The following is a 19,138-nucleotide window of genomic DNA, read 5'->3' as shown; positions in this document are numbered from 1 at the left end:
TACGTGCTAAGGAGAACTAGGACACATGTCGAGATTTTCAGTGAATAACACAAATAATTCATAATTTATAGGGATAGTCCACCCAAAAAAGAAAATTCTATCATTATGTACTGTACCCTTATGACTAGATGACTTTCTTTCTTCTGTGGAACTCAAAAGAAGATATTTTGAAGAATGTTTCAACTGTTTTGTCACACAATTAAAGTCAGTGTGGTTCAACATTGTTTGGTTTCCAATGTTCTTCAAATTATCTGGGAAGGTTTGAAATGAAATGAGGGTGAGTAAATAATAACAGATTTTTTTTTTTTTGGGGTGGAGTACCGCTTTAATAACAATTAAATAATAACATTTAAATGTCACAATAAAGAGATATGACTCCAGAAGACTTAGAATACAACCAACAAGTCAAATGGACTACTTTTTTTTCAACTTTTGGTACTTTTTTGTCATTTTGGAGTTTGACAGCCCCTCAGTTCTCATTCAGGATCACTATATGGAAAAGAGCAGCAAGGATATTCACCTGAATCTCTCCTTTTGTGTTCCACAAAAAAGATCATTCAAGTTCTTTGGATGAACTATTCCTTTAATAACATTTCTAAATGTTTGCAATGGGGAAAATGAAAGCTAATGGATTGTTATTTACCCCAACATTCATAGTGTTTTGAAGAAAGTATTGCATATAAAAAATAAAAACATATGAGTGGATTTGCAAGCACATAAACTAATACTAGCATCTCAAATTTTCACTTTTGTTTGATCTCATCCTTAAAATATTAGCTTTGTTCCAGGGAAATAAAACCTGCCACAGTTGCTCTGTAATGCACAATAAACACAGCTAGCTAACAATGGTAACAATATGCCATTAAAATATGCAATATTTTAGTTTGCAGTATTTACATTTCAAGTAAACCTTATGTAGTGTACAGTGATACCATGTAGAAGTACAGACGTATACCTGCTAGCTAATTTTGTATTTACTTTGCAAAACACTTTGCATGTAGTTTTAATAGCTCATATTTTCATTGTGAATGACATTGTGTGGCAGTTATTTCCTGCAAAACCAGCCATATGTACAAGACAGGACGAAGGCCTACAGGTCACTGTGTTGCACAAAGCTGTGATGTGCTTTGTTTTCACATGAGCACAAACAATACAGAAAAAAAATTAGCAACCATGACTTTCATTTCCTTTATTAGATGATAAATATCTTCAAATCAACACATCATTCAGTAATATTATGCCCACCAATGTTTATCAATGTATTAAGATATATTAATATGAATTTTGTTTGAATTTAAGTTTTGTTTATTATGACAGAGGAGTTGACCTCTCCATTCATTCCCTTAATCACAATATAATATGTACATATTGTACGTATGTGCGGCTTTGCACAAGAAATTTACAAAATAGCAATGTATGTTATCAATGACAGCAATAAAGTTTTCATTAAAAGAAGCTATGAACAACATGAGCCTTAAAATGCTTTAACAAGTGTGACCATGATTTGACTGTTATGGCTTTTCAAATGTCATGCTTCAGAATAAGCTTATGCATAAATAGCTAATGTGAAGCGTCAGTACGCCCCAGACGCAAACCAAAGGAAGTCAGATTGTTCTATGTTATATTTGTGTTTGACAGTCCTTAAACCCTGTATCTCTATAGCAGATCTAAAATACTAGAATAGAGGCTAACCAAAAAGACACATTACAGTTCAAAAGTTTAGGGTCAGTAAGAGTTTTAAAGAAACTAATAAATTGATCAAAAGTGACAATAAAGACATCTATAATGTTACAAAAGATTTCTGTTTCAAATAAACGCTGTTCAGTTTTGAACTCTACATTCGTCAAAGAAACCTGAAAAATGTATCAAGGTTTCCACAAAAATATTACCTTTGATAATAATAAATGTTTCTTGAGCACCAAATCAGTATATTAGAATGATTTCTGAAAGATCATGTGACACTGAAGACTGGAATAATGGCTGAAAATGAATATTTGCTATAAGATTAATAAATTACATTTTAAAATATATCAAAACAGTTATTTTAAATTGTAATAATATTTCACAATATTACTGTTTTACTGTATTTTTGATCAAATAAATGTAGCCTTAGTGAGCATAAGAGACTTCCTGTAAAAAGTCTTACAGAAAAATCCAAACTTTGGTTAAAAAGCTTAACCAGAAGATACTGCATAAACTGCTAGATGTCATCACAATCCAGTGCTTTTTCCAGGCCACTTTCTATTCACTGAGCTGGAAAGGTGAGCTGTTTGTTCAGTGCTTGGGGTGGTTGTGGAGGAGGGACTTTGGGTCTTCTGCCTTGGGGTTTCTTTGGTGGTCCTGTTTCAGGCAATGCGGGTAGTGGAGCTTGGGTGGTTTCGGGCTTTGGTGAAGGTGGTGCTTTTATTTCAGAGCTTCTAGGCAGAGGAACAGGGAACACTCTCGCCTGGGCTGTGGATAAAGGGCCTGTCTGGCTTACCGGAGGGCCTTTGGCAAGGTTTGATGTCTTGTGCTGGATGAACGACCTCCTTGCTGTAGAAATCAACTGCAAATTTAGTTTCTACTACAATAATATGACACAAAAAGCTTCTATAATTGCAGACGTACGTTTATATGGACCACCGATCTTCAGCGTGGGCTCCTGGGACTGGGAGGGCAGCTCCTGAATTGGCTCTGATTGGTTGAAGCTCTTCGGCTTAGTCTGCGATTGGCTTTGGGCGAGTACCGGAGTGTAACGAGGAAGCGCTGAAGGGATGTGATTCTGTGGAGGTGGTTGAGCGATTGAATCAGAATTGTTGTTGTCCCACAAAACAGCATCACGGTTAACCTGAGCAGCTTTAACAACTACTGTCCCGCCGAAATCCTCAGATGATGCGGAGCTGAAATAAGCAAAGCCAGACTTTTGTAAACTTAACTTTTTCAGTAAAGAGTCTTGACCTTAGAAATTATAAAGGAGGTTCACTACCTGTCAGTTTTTGATAGGGATGGTCGACCAGAGGAGAAAGAGAGAGAGGAAAAGACGCTGTCAGAAAGAGATCTTGGGGATATTGTCGGAATCGGGCTCTCAGGTTGTTCTGGGATCTCGAAATCAGCCTCTAAAAGTACATTTAATTTATTTGGAAATATTTTTATATACCTAATGAAATTAGATGAACAATGACTTGTGTAATGTTCCTGTACCTTCGGGGAAGAGGCTCTTGGAATACTGTATGAGTGGCTCTATGACAGTCACAACTTGGACTGAAGATGCGGATGCCATGGTTAGCAATGATGTCTCTCTGAAATAGAGAAAAGTAGAGGGATATTTTAGGAGATTGAGTTGTGGATGCACAGTTGAGAAGTCCAGACTTGTGTTTGTGTGTGCTATACTGACTCCTCACAGCGAGGCCACAGTAGATTAGGCCCAAGCACTATGGCAATATTGCTGGGTGTCATCTTATTCACCGCTTGCTGCTCTGACAACTGTGACAGAAACTGGACAAGGTATCTGATGGAGAGAGAGATAAAGTCAAAGATAGACCTAGACAGTGAAAGTCTGGTGTGAACTTGAACATTAAGTTTGGGGTAGATTTACAGTTGAAAATCTACCGTACCTGAGGTTGTTATAGTTTTCCTTGGGAAGTTTTTGCAACACTATCCGAAGCTGCTTCAATTTTTCATCTGTTTCTTTTTCTCTACAATTTTAAAAATGACAAGACAATGAAAATGGATTGAAACTCAGTACCTGAGGTGTTTTAACACCATTGATACAGAAACAAACAAGCCAGATATAGACTTACCCTGCAGCTTTGAACCAGTCATTATATAGCTCAACTGTCATGAGCGGTTCAGGCAATTCCCTCAAGTAACACTTAAGAGCCCCTTGAAAGACAGCGCAAACAAAATAAGGTTAAAAATTTTTAATAGTATTTTCCTTGTGCCAATCAAACCTGCTAAAAAAGTAGTTTACGCTAAAGCAACATTTTTACGTTCCAAACCCGCATGACTTTCTTTGTTCCATGTAACCAGTTTTTGGGGAAGTTACTTTTAAAAGTAATGCATTACAATATTGCGATACTTCCTAAAAAAGGAACTAATTGCAATACTTAGTTACTTTTTATGAAAAGTAAAAGTAATGTGTTACATTACTTTTGCATTACTTTTTCTCACCTGGGCTGGGCTTGCTTCTTTGTTTTTTAATAACCAAAAAATGTTTTTTTATATTTTTGGCAAATGTTAAGGCCCTTTCTTAAACCATTCTGGATTAAAATAGAATAGGATACAGGAGAAGGATGTTCACACTTTTAATTTTAAATCTAATCTAAAGTAATTTTTGCTTATTAGTATGGTTGAATTAGATCAGCAGCAAAGACATTGGTTAATAAAGTGAGATTAAATACACAAAGTATCTTTAATTTAATTTAATTATTACAGGTTTGAAATTCTTAATTTGCATTTCACTGTTTTTATTCCTTTTGAGGAATACTGAATGTTTTTTGTACATGTGAGATGAGTAAATGCATTTTCACATTTAGTCAAGAACTACAATAACCATCATGTTCACAATGTTACTGTAATTTTGCCAAGTAAGACATGTTCCTGGATTAACATCTTTGTTGATCCTGGAACAACATTCCAATCAACCAATCAGATTTGAGGGACACATTTACAGTTTATGTCAAGTTTAGGCTTGCAACCAGGGTTAGGTGCTTCTACATCAATGTTATTCACCTATCTTTCCCCTCTGATATTAGGGATAAATTATGAATTAGGTTTAGGGGTAGGAATAGGGTTAAAACTACATTTTCAGACTGGAATGTTGTTCCAAGGATCAACAAAATACTTGGCAAAATCACCATGTTCACACAGCGCACACAACGCCTCTTGACTTACCCTATTTCTCTCAACATGAGGACAGGAGAGCTGTCAGTCAATAAATGTGAAAAAGTATCTTGCATTACATATTTGAAAAAGTAACTTAGATATTTTGCTGTAAATTGAAAAAATAATGTTACTTTACTAGTTACTTGAAAAAAGTAATCTGATTACATAACTCAAGTTACTTGTAATGCGTTACCCCCAACACAGCAGAATACCTTTTTTCCCTACAATGAAAGCGAATTGGGAATAAAACTGACAAGCTCCAAAAATGTTATTTAAATCTTCAAAATAATAATTATAATTTTGGTAAGATGTATTGAGCCGATTTTGATGTTAATGATGAGACACATTATAACCACTGATGTCAAACCTGATGAATATATGCAGACATGAAACATGAATGAGATTTTTGCTACAACGGGGAAGGATTTCAGTTGACTTTTGACTTTTAAAAATGTTCCATACACAAAGCTATGTGGCTTCACAAGACTTTGAATGTAGCACACAGATGTTTATGGTGTATTTTAGTCCTTTTAGAGCTCAATAGTGTCTGTCCCAATTCACTATCACTGTAAGAGCAGCTCGGACATTCTACTAAACTTCTAATTTTGTGTTCCATGGAAGAAAATCAAACGAGTTTGAAACCACGTGTATAAATGATGGCTGAAATGTTACTATAATAGACAAGGAGGATCCTAGAAACATCTGTTTTTTTATATATATGCTGCAGTTTGTCACCTCAACCACATATAGCAACCACATTTGGTGTAACACAATGCACTTTTCCCATTATTGTCAGTTAAAGCATCAGCCAATTTCTGAGCTAAAAAATACATTCTAAGAACATTTTCCATTAAGTAATGAAAATGTTATTTCTGAATGTTCTCTGTAGGTTCAAAACATCCAGTTCTAAATGTTTTATAAACATCAAAATGTTAAATCTGAATGTTCTCTGAACCATATTTAAAGGGATAGTTCACCCAAAAATGAAAGTTCTGTCGTCATTTACTCCCCCTCAAGTAGTTCCAAACCTGTATGAATTTCTTTGTTCTGCTGAACACAAAGGAATATTGACTACCATAGTAGGAAAAATAAATACTATGGTAGTAAATGGGGGTGAGATCTCTTTGGTTACTGACATTCTTCCAAATATATTCCTTTGTGTTCAGCAGAGCAAAGAAATCCATACAGGTTTGGAACGGAACTACTGAGTAAATGATGACAGAACTTCCTTTTTTGGGTGAACTATCCCTTTAAAAACATTAGACTAATGTCCAACTAAAATGTTTCAGAAGAACGTTCAATGAACAATGTATAAATAATGTTTTTGTGCTAACGTTATTAACTTTATTCTATTAACGTTACAGGAAGAAGGTTTTATTCATAACATTGAGAGATCCTAGAAGAGGTTAGCCAAAGTTCTGAGAATGTTCTCTGTTAACTTGGACTACGCTCATAACTCAGGTTTCACTTTTAAAATTAATCATAGATTTAACAAAAGTTGGTAGCACTTTATTTTACAGTCCTTTTTCGCATAACATATACTTATTGTAGTAATTACAATAACTAGGTAATAACCAGGTGCTAGTCCAGAAACTACCTCTAAATCTAATTTTAATCCATGTTGTTACCTTATATTATTCAGTACTTTTTTGGTAAATACACATACTATTGAAAGTGCACGTATTATAAAATAAAGTGAAACCAAAAAGTTAGTCTGTCACACAAAAAAACAAAAAGAGTTACAGTGGCCTTTCACCTGCCACAGCATGTGGGTCAGAACTGAACTCATTCTGGTCGACTGTCCCTGAATCCAGACAGTTTTTCAGTTTTTTCACAACAGATGCAGCAGCTGCTAGTCTGAACAACCCCTAGATGATATTTATAAAGATAGATAGTGAGAGATAGTGAAGATGTGAGTCAAAAAGCAAAACAATATACTGATTATAGTGGGCATGCAGTTATGTGGGTGTGCAATTCTTTGTGTGTAGGTGCAAAGCTGCATATGTGGCTTTTAAAAACAAGTGTACGCTTACCTCTTCCCTGAGTCCTGTACGAAGCAGCATGCTTACGCACTCTTCAATAGGGACAGCAATCTTTTTTCCACAACTCTCAAGGTGAGACAGCAGAGGCTCTCCGAATACCTTATTTTCTGATGAACTCACTTGGGGCTCTAAATTTAAAACAGACAATACGCATTTGCAAATGTTTGAATACTGAAATCACTGCTAAACATCATTTTCCTCTGCTCACCTGTGTGGCTGTGACTCTCTTTGAGCTCTGTTATGTTTTTCTCCAGGAATTCATGTGAGGCCTTGTGATATTCAGCTTGCAGCTCTAGAAGCTGTCAGAAAGACAAACAAGCTCATAAGTCACATTTATATTTTTCCCTTATGTTTTATTTTCTTATTAATATTATTAAAATGACTGAAAAAATTCCAAGAAGTCATCTCAGGACAGAAGATATGTAGATATATTTATATATAAATCACAAAAGTAACTAAATATTTGTATACACATAATACAAATAACACAAAATGCCAGGCAAACAGTTAAATACGCTGTGCTGAAGAAAAAAAAAACATAAAAGGGGCAAGCTAAATAAATAACTTGTGAGTAGTGAGGATAAACAGTTCAGCGAATGGATCGATGTACGGAATATAAAGATAAATTTAAAGAAGGTAATGATAACTCAAGCTTCTTTTTTTAAAAAAGAGGAAGCCACTTGGTGAGTCTGTTTTTATCTCACAGTATTGACTATTTGTAGATTAAAATGTAATTGCTGTAATAATGGGCCATTTTATAAATTATAATGATAATAAGGAATGATATCTAGTGTAAAAGGACTTAAAAGGAACAATTCTATTTTGGTATTGATTAAAAGGGGTACTTGAGCATTACTAATTAGCCTGTGGAGGTAAGGACACACTGTAAAATCTAATAAATTCAGAATACTCAAAATTATTGTAGACACTGACTCAAAAAATGTAAGTAAAGCAACTCAAATTTTTAAAGTAAACAATAATTATAAGTAACAATTAAGTAAAAAAAACTAAAAAAAAATTTTTTTTATTTAATGTTTAAGTCCACTGTACTTAAAGGTACAATATGTAAAATTTTTGCAGTAAAATATCCAAAAACCACTAGGCTAGTGTTATATATTTTGTCCAGCTGATTACTAACAATATCTCTAATGTTTTCAAGTACTTGTAAATCATGAGAAAATTCCCATTCTAAACAGTGATATGGGGCAGTGCAGTCGCCTGTCAATGACGTCAGTTCCCTTTGTTACCGCCTTTACTGATGTAGAAACCACATGACAACAGTGTCGTGGACAAATGCGGAAGTAGTGTCTAGCGTCCAGCAAACCACTAGCTTGCTTCAAGCAGTTCCTTATTTACTTCATGCACGTTTTATGGTGGATTGTGTTACTTATTTATGGAACATAATTACTGTTTACCATCTGTCGACAAGGACAGCTCCCGTAAACTCATGACCGGAAAAGCGGAAGCGGCACCGGCGACTGTGTCATAATAAAAGTCCCGCTGCTCGTGAGGCGTGTGTTGATCAATCGCTCCAGCTCCTCGTTCAGCTCCCGCAACACTCGGTCCTGCTCTGCTTCATACTACAGTAACGTTAATAATCGCATCCACGAACATGAGTTCTTCCAGACTCCAATCCCTATTCTTTTGCACCGGCCGTTGAGATGGAGACCACATGTCCCAAGTTTCCGCTCTAAAACTTGGCGTCATCAAACTACGCCTTTGTTTTGAATAGGCCTCTAGCGGAAAAAAAATATCACAAATAGTACCTTTAAAACTGTTGTTTACCATATGTAATGTTCTTATTTTTTTTAGTTATTTTGATGCAGTGGTTGTAAAAGTTCAGAATACTCAAAACATTTAAGTAAACAACACAAAGGTTATTTTAGTAGAACTTAAAAAAAAATATTTTATACTACACATATTCAGTAATCACAATTTAATTAAAATATTGAATAAACTAACACCTAAACGGTTAAGTGATAGTTATCAAAAGCACACCAGCATGCGCTAATGTAACCATCAAGGAAACTATCACTATTTACTTGCATGAACTGTTAATCAACATGCAGTATTTATAGCCTTGAAGTTTTGCCCCTTCCCAACCTAACCACAGGCACTACTCTTTACCATGATGGTAACCCTACAAAACTTCATCACAGAAACACATTTAAAGGTGCTCTAAGTGATCCTGGGTGGAGTAACTTCCTGTTGAGGTTCGAAGTGTTGTCAAACAAAACAGAGGCTAGCTAGAACCTCCCCTCCCCCTCCCCTCAGTGCTTCCTGAAACAGTCATGAACGCGCATTTAAAATCATTCTTGTCTGTTATTGGCTGGAGCATGTTTATTATGTTTCGGAGTCCAGGATGTTTGTATTGCCGTTTTCGGAGCTTGTGGCGACTACAGAGACCGTGTTTTTTACAGTGTGTTCAGGGGACAGGCAGCTAGCGGATAGTGAGGAGATGTTTGCTGTATGTGACAAAAAATGTTTTGGCCTAAAAACGCGTGACATCACGTAGAGCACCTTTAAATACATAAATAACAGAACATTAAACAATAACACATCTTCCCCTTGATTAATCTTTTGCAAAAACACACAAAATAACACTCAATTTCAACATTTATTCTTCCTTACAGAGTGTGACGCAAAGCATGGTGGGAACTTGAAATCTGCTGAAACTCAATTTAATGTTGAATGGATTCTTCTGTATGTTAGTTACGTCGGTAACATCGGCAATGACGTGACATGGATGACATCACTTTATATCGCTCAGTAAACTTAAAAATTATTTAAGTATAAGGATTTACTCAAAAATGTTGAGCTACACAAAAATAAAACTAAACTCCTCATTCAGAAAATGTAATTGTTTTAAGGTGCATCAATTTCTTTGACTTTAAAGGATTAGTCCACTTTCAAATAAAATGTTCCTGATAATTTACTCTCCCCCATATCATCCAAGATGTTCATGTCTTTCTTTCTTCAGTTGAAAAGACATTAAGGTTTTCGATGAAAACATTCCAGGATTATTCTTGTAGTGGACTTCAATGGCCTCCAAACGGTTGAAGGTCAAAATTACAAAACTACAAAATATAGCTTACGCTGTATGTCCTACTCCTTCCACATTCAACTTACGCAATGAACGCCGCGCCAGTTTCGTTTTTTTCCGTAAGTAGAATAGGGAATTTGTAGGACATACAGCGGGAAAGTGGAAGCACGTGCAAGGCAATCATCTGTTTATATAAAGCATATAGAGTGGGTACGGAAAGTATTCAGACCCCCTTAAATTTTTCACTCTTTGTTATATTGCAGCCATTTGCTAAAATCATTTAAGTTCATTTTTTTTCCTCATTAATGTACACACAGCACCCCATATTGACAGAAAAACACAGAATTGTTGACATTTTTGCAGATTTATTAAAAAAGAAAAACTGAAATATCACATGGTCCTAAGTATTCAGACCCTTTTGATCTAATACAGCCATGAGTCTTTTTGGGAAAGATGCAACAAGTTTTTCACACCTGGATTTGGGGATCCTCTGCCATTCCTCCTTGCAGATCCTCTCCAGTTCTGTCAGGTTGGATGGTAAACATTGGTGTACAGCCATTTTTAGGTCTCTCCAGAGATGCTCAATTGGGTTTAAGTCAGGGCTCTGGCTGGGCCATTCAAGAACAGTCACAGAGTTGTTGTGAAGCCAATCCTTCGTTATTTTAGCTGCCACCACCATGCTTCACTGTTGGGACTGTATTGGACAGGTGATGAGCAGTGCCTGGTTTTCTCCACACATACCGCTTAGAATTAAGGCCAAAAAGTTCTATCTTGGTCTCATCAGACCAGAGAATCTTATTTCTCACCATCTTGGAGTCCTTCAGGTGTTTTTTTTAGCAAACTCCATGCAGGCTTTCATGTGTCTTGCACTGACGAGAGGCTTCCGTTGGGCCACTCTGCCATAAAGCCCCGACTGGTGGAGGGCTGCAGTGATGGTTGACTTTCTACAACTTTCTCCCATCTCCCGACTGCATCTCTGGAGCTCAGCCACAGTGATCTTTGGGTTCTTCTTTACCTCTCTCACCAAGGCTCTTCTCCCCCGATAGCTCAGTTTGGCTGGACGGACAGCTCTAGGAAGGGTTCTGGTCATCCCAAATGTCTTCCATTTAAGGATTATGGAGGCCACTGTGCTCTTAGGAACCTCAAGTGCAGCAGAAATGTTTTTGTAACCTTGGCCAAATCTGTGCCTTGCCACAATTCTGTCTCTGAGCTCTTCAAGCAGTTCATTTGACCTCATGATTCTCATTTGCTCTGACATGCACTGTGAGTTGTAAGGTCTTATATAGGTGTGTGGCTTTCCTAATCAAGTCCAATCAGTATAATCAAACACAGCTGGACTCAAATGAAGGTGTAGAACCATCTCAAGGATGATGAGAAGAAATGGACAGCACCTGAGTTAAATATATGAGTGTCACAGCAAAGGGTCTGAATTCTTAGGACCATGTGATATTTCAGTTTTTCTTTTTTAATAAATCTGCAAAAATGTCAACAATCATGTGTTTTTCTGTCAATATGGGGTGCTGTGTGTACATTAATGAGGGGAAAAAATGAACTTAAATGATTTTAGCAAATGGCTGCAATATAACAAAGAGTGAAACATTTAAGGGGGTCTGAATACTTTCCGTACCTACTGTACAGTTGTATTTTTTTCGAAAATGACCGATCGTTTCGCTAGATAAGACCCTTATTCCTCGTCTGGTATCATTTAAAGCCCTTTGAAGCTGCACTGAAACCTTAATTTACTTTTGACTGAAGAAAGAAAAACATGAACATCTTGGATGACATGGGGGTGAGTAAATTATCAGGAAAAGTTTATTTGAAAGTGGACTAATCCTTTAATTGCAGTGTACTTAATCTGTATAAGTTAGTAGTACTGTTCAGGTTTACAGTGCATAGGTACTCACACGAATGAAGTAGCTGGCATACTCATCCTCTTTAGTGGCAAAATGATAGAGGTCTGCAGAGTACTGATCCTGAGAGAAAGAAAATGTATTGGTTTATTGATTTCTTTCCTGTGCATTCCTTAAAAATATTGAGGCCTGAGAAAATCTGATGAAAATCACACATTTTTATGTCAGCTTATCAAAACTACAAGGATTGTTAGCTGACTTTTTGCACCATGATTTTTTGGCCTTAAGACAATATGAAAAGCAGAGAGAGGAAATAAGATTGGCAAATGATATGAGCTAAATTTGAACAAGCTGTAAAGCAGGGGTGTTAAACTCAGTTCCTGGTGAGCCAATGGTGAGCCAATGTCCTGGAGAGTTTAGCTCCAACCCTTATTACACATACCTGAAAAGCTAATCAAGGTCTACAAGATCACTAGAATCTTCCAGGCAAGTGTTTTGGAACTGGTTGGAGCTAAACTCCAGCAGCGGAGTTCGACACATGTGCTGTAGAGTTTCATTTTGGTAGCCAAATTTGATTTTATCAAAACCATAGGTTAGAAAAATCTGAAGAAATCCTGTTTCATAGTGCTGAGTTGAGAATGGCTATCTAAAAGTAGCTGGTTAGAATGAGAATAGCAAAATATAGTCCAATCATGATAACTCTCTAAATAATTTTAGCATGTTAATGTATATGACATTGTAAATGTATTTAGTCTTGACGGACTAGATCTGATACATACACTGTATGGACTTACTACTGCCTAATAGATACACAGACATGTTGCTGTGAGCATGTAAGATATGCTTCTGCTTGTATAGGCATACATAAATCCCACAGCAGATCTAGACAGGTGGAGCTGGGGGAGGTGGAGGAGTTCAGAGGACCTCTAATAGCATGCTGCAGGACCAGCGAACACTGAACCAGATCATTTAAATGTTGAGCAAGCAATCTCACTGGAGAGGCCAATCAGCTTGTGCCATGTAGTAAATGATGTGATTGCTAGCAAATCAGGCTGTGCCATCTAGAGTTTCATGTCGGAACTAGATATATGTTAAATTGGCCACGGTAGCATAATCAGCCTGGGACCAGTGAAAAAACAAACTTTAACCTTGATAGACTCCAGTCTCTTCCAGGCCTCCTCTACATCCTCTCTTAGTCCGTCCTGCTTAGCCTGTGGGCCTGTGCTGGTCTGAGATCTAAAAGTGAGAGTGCATGCAGAGGACACACATTGCAAAACTGTTCATGACACAGATATATCTTCATAAAAGAGGATTGCAATGAAGTTGTGATTTATGTTGAAAGAGAAGTTTGAGACACATTGTTGTCAAAAATAAGAAATTCACCTGATGCGAGCATTATTCCAATCTGTTGTAAGTTTAGCAAACTGTTTCTTGTTTTTCAAGATCTCTGGCAGGTCCTCCTGCATAGATAACATCGGTCATGAATAGGTCATGAATACTGTCTGTTTCAGTTCATATGGTTTGGTAGTAAGAAAAAAGCTACCTCACTGAGCTTATTCAGAGGCACAAGAACTTCTTTCTCCAACTTCATCTCAAAGTCAGCCAGAGTCCGTGCCAGGAAATTTTGCATGAAGCAGCACATTTCCAGAACTTTTCTGCAGGAAGGTTAGGAGTGTGTAGAAACAGACTGTAAATGGTGTATTTCCAAGGCAACTGTGCTACATTGCTATTTACTCTTAACTCTGACTGTAAATCAACATTTACATCAGTATCATGCAAGATATTTGTGATAAAGTATTAAAATACTCACCTTATTGAGGATTCACCATCAAAATCTTTAAAGCTCTCAGCCATGCTGACAGAGAGCATCATGAGGGGTAACTTTTTCTGTAAATAATGAAAAATATGAATGAGTAAAGTGAGTGAGGAAATAAGGAAGTATTGAATGTCACGCTTTTGAAAGTTCTGCTTTAGAACTATTAGTTTACACTGCTAAGGGACAAATGTAACATAACTGTGTAATTTCATAGCCTGATGCAAAGGAGGAGAAAAAAGAGAGGAAAACAAATCAGAGAAATGGAGCAGATTTTCCTCACCGAAACCTATTTTACAAAGAGAAAGAAAATGAAGAATGTTCTTGAAGAATAAGAACAAAATGAAGGCCTGCGTTTAGCACTTCTGAGCAGCTGCCACATATTTGAAGCATATCCAAAACTTTTTGTCTAGACATAATTATCTATACACAGACATAAGGGAAACCTCAGAGGACAGATTCAGGGACTCTCTATCACCCCTGGAGCAATTTGGGATCAGCTTCACAAAATGGTAGGCCAAGATAGACTATTGGAAGAAATCCCACCATCCACTGTGACGGTGGTCTATGTAGATGATCTTCACAGCCACAGCATTTCATCAAATGACCATTTCATTTGTCTCTGTGAATGTTACTCACTTTTCATATACAGCAACTGCTTCAAAATCTGTGCCAACACACTTATAAACCACATGATTGAATAAGGGGTCAGCTTACCATCCGCCTCTCTGAGTCCAGTCCCTGCTGACTCTGCAGGCAGCCTACCAACTTCTTATGAATGATCTGGGCAGCTTTCTTGGCTGGCTCCACACGTTGTTCCACCTTAAAGCAACCAGATGGAGCATTCATTTAGAGGGCCCTGTATCCAAATACTGTTAACACAGTGTGTATGAAGGCATCTCAACAACTGTGGTTTATGCAGATTTAATAGTTAAGGTGTAATAGTGGTAGAAATGCCTCACCAAAACCAGATCCTCTGAAAGAAGGTCAGTTGCATCTTGTGACCTACAAAACAGAAACAAATTACCTTGAACATTTCTTGCATTTTACTGATGGCAACCTCCACGAGTAATCACAGCTGTGTTTGATATTCAGACCAACAGTGACATGTAAATATAATATTGCTTAATTATAAGTTCTATAAGCAAGAAGTTAATACTGAGTAAATTGTATTCACTTTATAAAAACAGTTACAAACTAAACCAAAGAATGTGAGTGAACAAATTGGCCTAAATGAATAATTCAATGACTCACTCATAGGGCCCTATTTTAACAATCTAAGCACATGGGGCAGGTGCACTTAGAGCATGTCCGAATCCTCTTTTGCTAGTTTAACGACGGAAAAAAATGGTCAGTGCACCAGGTCCAAAAGGGTTGTACCTAGTCTCTTAATGAGTCATGGGTGTGTTTTGAGTGTAACTTGCAATAAACCAATCTCATCTCCCATTCACTTTAACTATTTACATGGCTATTTACATGGCGGAATTTGCAAGCAGATAGACTAAACGCTTCCTCAAAGAGGATTCCTTTTATTTTCAATATTTAAAAATGTCTGTGTGCTGCACCTATAGGCAAATATTACTAATGTTCCCTTTAAATAACAACAACAAAACAAATAAATACTGCGATACTTTAGACCAGGTTTTTGTTGGTCAATGTCGCAGTCATTTTCAGTTGCCTCAAAATAGCAACAAGCACCTGAATACACCTCGTTTTCAGACCAGCACGCTCATGGGCGAAAAGATGGGTGCAAGTGCATTTGCACCCATAAACAACGTGGGCGCTGGAAGTGAAAATGATAACTGCGTCGACCTGAAACTAGCCAAAAGCACTTGCATCACACCTGGCATCACTTTGTGCCTGATGTATGATAGGGCCCATAAAGACTGTTTCATTCCTGAATTAATCAATATTTTTGAGTGAACTGATTGAATGAATGATTCAATGACTGACTCATAAAGACAGTGGCTGCATATGAATATACTTACATCCTTACAACAGTATGAGAAAAGAGTAGTGCGTCTGACTTCACAGTATTCAAATGAGTAGATAAAAAGTACCTAGAAGACCTACTACTTCCAGTAAGTGTGCATCCAATGGACACTTTATTATCCCATCAAGCCATGGGAGAGGTGTTGAAACATTTAATGGCAGTGAAGCGATGTAATTGACGCTGATAGGTCACATGACAAATGTAGTACATCTGGATTTTATTCATAATACACTCTAAAAAATGCGGGGTAAAAACAACCCAAGTTGGGTTGAAAATGGACAAACACAGCGATTGGGTTGTTTTAACCCAGCGGTTGGGTTAAATGTTTTCCCAACCTGCTGGGTAGTTTTATTTAAACCAAATATTATTTAAAAATTGCTATATGGCTAGCTTAAAATGAACCCAAAATAGTTGGGAAATTAAAAACCAGATGCAATTAGAGACAACAATAATAGACAAAAGGTGAATGTTTATTAATAAGCTTTAATATTTTATTAATATAAATTTAATAGTTTCATAGTTTATTAATATACATTTATTAATAATCAATTTAATAAATGTTTGTTGTTTAATAATTATTCATTGAACATTAATAAATGTTCATTTCCAACATACTTTGGGTTAATTTTAATTAAGCAATACGGTAATTTTTAAACAATAGTTGAGTTAAATAAAACTACCCAACAGGTTGGGCAAACATTTAACCCTACCGCTGGGTTAAAACAACCCAATTGCTGGGTTTGTCCATTTTCAACCCAACTTGGGTTGTTTTTAACCCAGCATTTTTTAGAGTGTACACATATTATTTTTTAACAGAAAATAAGTACTTATTCAAAAGACAAACCTCTGAGATTATGCGATTTCAAATGCAGCCATTGTTATATTCCTGAATGAATCACTGTGTGTGAATGAATCGGTTGAACGAATGATTCAACATGTCACTTGTCAACAGCTACTAGTGTAACAATGTAACCTGTGTGAAGAGTCACTGAAAATCCACTAATAAACAGATTGACAGTGATAAACATGAACACTGAAATCCCAGTGTTGTTGGACTGTATATATGCACTCTTTGAGAGCTGCCTGGTGATCAAATTCAAAGACCAGAACTAACTGTTGTATAAACATATTCGACTTATAAAGAAAGGGATCACATATAAACAAAATAGAACTGCAAATAAGGGTTAGGGTTAGTATTAAATTCTGAATTCATAAAAAAGTCAACACTTTTTCCAAGCAAAAGTTGCACATAACAAACCATTCACCCTATAGCCAAACCAAAGCAGCCAAAACTAAAATTAGAGAGCCACGACTGCTGTAGAAAACAGGCCAAAGTGGGCAGAGGGGAAGTGGACTGAAGGCTGAAGCACAAACCATTTTACTCTCTCGCTTAACCACAATCTATTGTTTAGTATGTATAATAAGTAGATACACAAACTTCATCATCATCTGTAGCCTTAAAAGTCATCTCAGAGACATATGTAATTTCCTATGTTTGCAATGTTTCTAAAAGCAACCAAGAACACAAACACGAGAGGCCATTTTTGTGTGACTGAGAAGGTGACCATGGTTATACTGCGATTACACCAGATAATCATGTTATAAGTGTCTTATTAGTCTTATTTATTTATTTGATTAAAATAAAAAATACAGTAGAAACAAAAATGTTGTTAAATATTATTACAATTTAAACATATTATAATATATTAAATTTGATTTTAATATATTATAGTCATTTATTCTAAAGCTGAATTTTCAGCATCATTACTCCAGTCTTCGTTGTGTCATAATCTTTCAGAAATCATTCTATTATTTGGTGCTCAAGAAACATTTCTTCTTCTTCTTATTATTATACTTAATGTTGAAAACAGCCAGAGTTTTTGTGGAAACCTTGATACATAGCATTTATTTGAAACCTTGTAACATTATAACTGTCACTTTCGATCAATTTAATGCATCTTTGCTGAATAAAAAGTATTAATTCCTTTAAAAAAATCTTTCTGATCTTACAAACTTTTGTAAAATATTAAGTAATGGCTATTCTATAGCTGTCTTTATTCTATTATGAATTGTATAGCCTGTTCCATAGGATCTCAACAACCACAAGCTGTACGTGGTATACGTTTTCTGCTTCAAAGGTCACACAAACAATTTTATCAGCAATGTATTGTCTCTGCTTTGAGTCTGGGGTTAAGAAGTTTATTAATATCCTGTTAACGTCATATCAGGGAGGGCTGCAAAACTAGCATCTTGTTCTGTGCAACCTGCAGATGTGCTCCAGCAACTAAAAACGTTCAACTTTACTCACGGCCTCTTTCAAAACAATCTCATAATCACTGTCAAGTTATTAAGACTCTACATAATAATAAATGTATGTAAGCATGAGAGTGCAAATGTCATTGAAATCAAAATTCTAATATTGGTACGCATTGTTTGTGTGACATTTTGTTTTTACAGTCAACCCTAGCTGTTTCCTCAGGCTTGAACAATTGAAACAAGACTCAGACTGAAATAAAGTAACCAGTCAGTGACAATGTTTGAAAAAGTGCTAAAGCTATAGACATATTAATTAACGAACAACAGTATTTATCACATTCATGCTTTCGCCACAACTGACTATGAAACAAGCTGCCATCTTTCATCACAAGTGAGTCATGTTAGGAGAAATCAGACAGCTATCAATCATATTCAAATTTTGTTTTGCTACAAAAGATAAGCAAGACTACTGTTTAAAAGAGTTTAAAACAATTGGTCACATGTAGTGACATTCCTGTAACACTGTCTCATACAACACCACAAACAGTCTGAAGTCAACAAATGAAAGTACTTACTTCCCCCCATTTCCAAACTGCTTTAAGATGTTAAACTGCTTTAGCATGATTGTGAAGAATCTGATGCCTTCGAGTACTTGATCCTACGCACAGGTCAAGAGTATATTAGTTTCATTTGATAGAAAATATTGCTCTCTGAACTCAGTAAACAAGCATGTCATTCAGACTTGTGTCAGCAACAGTCTCACTTGACTGTTTCACATTTGTGCACACACCTCATCGACTCAGAGAAAGAGGAAGTTACCAAATGCATAAGAGGAAAGACAATTTCATATCATGCTGTGAAAGTCATGCAGTCCTCTCAGGCCACAGAGAACACTGAAGTAGATTTGCACAGCCTTCATTTTCTATATAAGAGCAAAAAACAACATTAATAATCATGACCAAACATTTTGTTAGAACTTTTACTTCAATGTCATTAAAAGTAACTACACTGCAAAAAAAAAAAAAAAAAAAAATGCTGTGGTTGCCAGAAATTAAATGTAAAAAGAAGCAACATTTAGTGTTTTACAAATTTAACTTAAATTTACAGTACAAATGGTATAACTAACTTATTGAAGTACTAATAATATCTGTTTTGTACCTTTGTAATACACTGACAATGAGAAAGTCACATGATGAGTCAAAGCTCATCACAGGCAGCCTTTTCACACGTTGAAAAGATAAATACTAATATATAAAAGGTGCAGTGTCATTCACACAA

At 36.2% G+C, this 19,138-nt stretch overlaps 1 protein-coding gene across 1 annotated transcript; it reads right to left on the bottom strand.

The window, feature by feature from the left end:
• Nucleotides 1-148: 148 nt before the first annotated feature.
• Nucleotides 149-18,699, bottom strand: sh3bp1 (SH3-domain binding protein 1). Its single transcript, XM_067369053.1, has 18 exons — nucleotides 18,436-18,699; nucleotides 14,574-14,616; nucleotides 14,329-14,433; nucleotides 13,609-13,685; nucleotides 13,342-13,453; nucleotides 13,182-13,258; nucleotides 12,947-13,034; nucleotides 11,853-11,921; nucleotides 7,114-7,204; nucleotides 6,897-7,033; nucleotides 6,620-6,731; nucleotides 3,780-3,861; nucleotides 3,594-3,674; nucleotides 3,374-3,487; nucleotides 3,181-3,278; nucleotides 2,966-3,095; nucleotides 2,608-2,879; nucleotides 149-2,532 (listed from the first exon to the last, which is right to left on the bottom strand). Exons 1-18 carry the CDS (start codon nucleotides 18,480-18,482, stop codon nucleotides 2,246-2,248), a joined length of 2,022 nt encoding a protein of 673 aa, XP_067225154.1. The 5' UTR covers nucleotides 18,483-18,699; the 3' UTR covers nucleotides 149-2,245.
• Nucleotides 18,700-19,138: the final 439 nt, after the last annotated feature.

This window comes from Chanodichthys erythropterus, chromosome 19, assembly GCF_024489055.1.
Source record: "Chanodichthys erythropterus isolate Z2021 chromosome 19, ASM2448905v1, whole genome shotgun sequence".
Lineage (NCBI taxonomy): Eukaryota > Metazoa > Chordata > Actinopteri > Cypriniformes > Xenocyprididae > Chanodichthys > Chanodichthys erythropterus.
The sequence above is the reverse complement of the archived record's forward strand: the minus strand, read 5'-3'. Positions and strand labels throughout refer to the sequence as shown.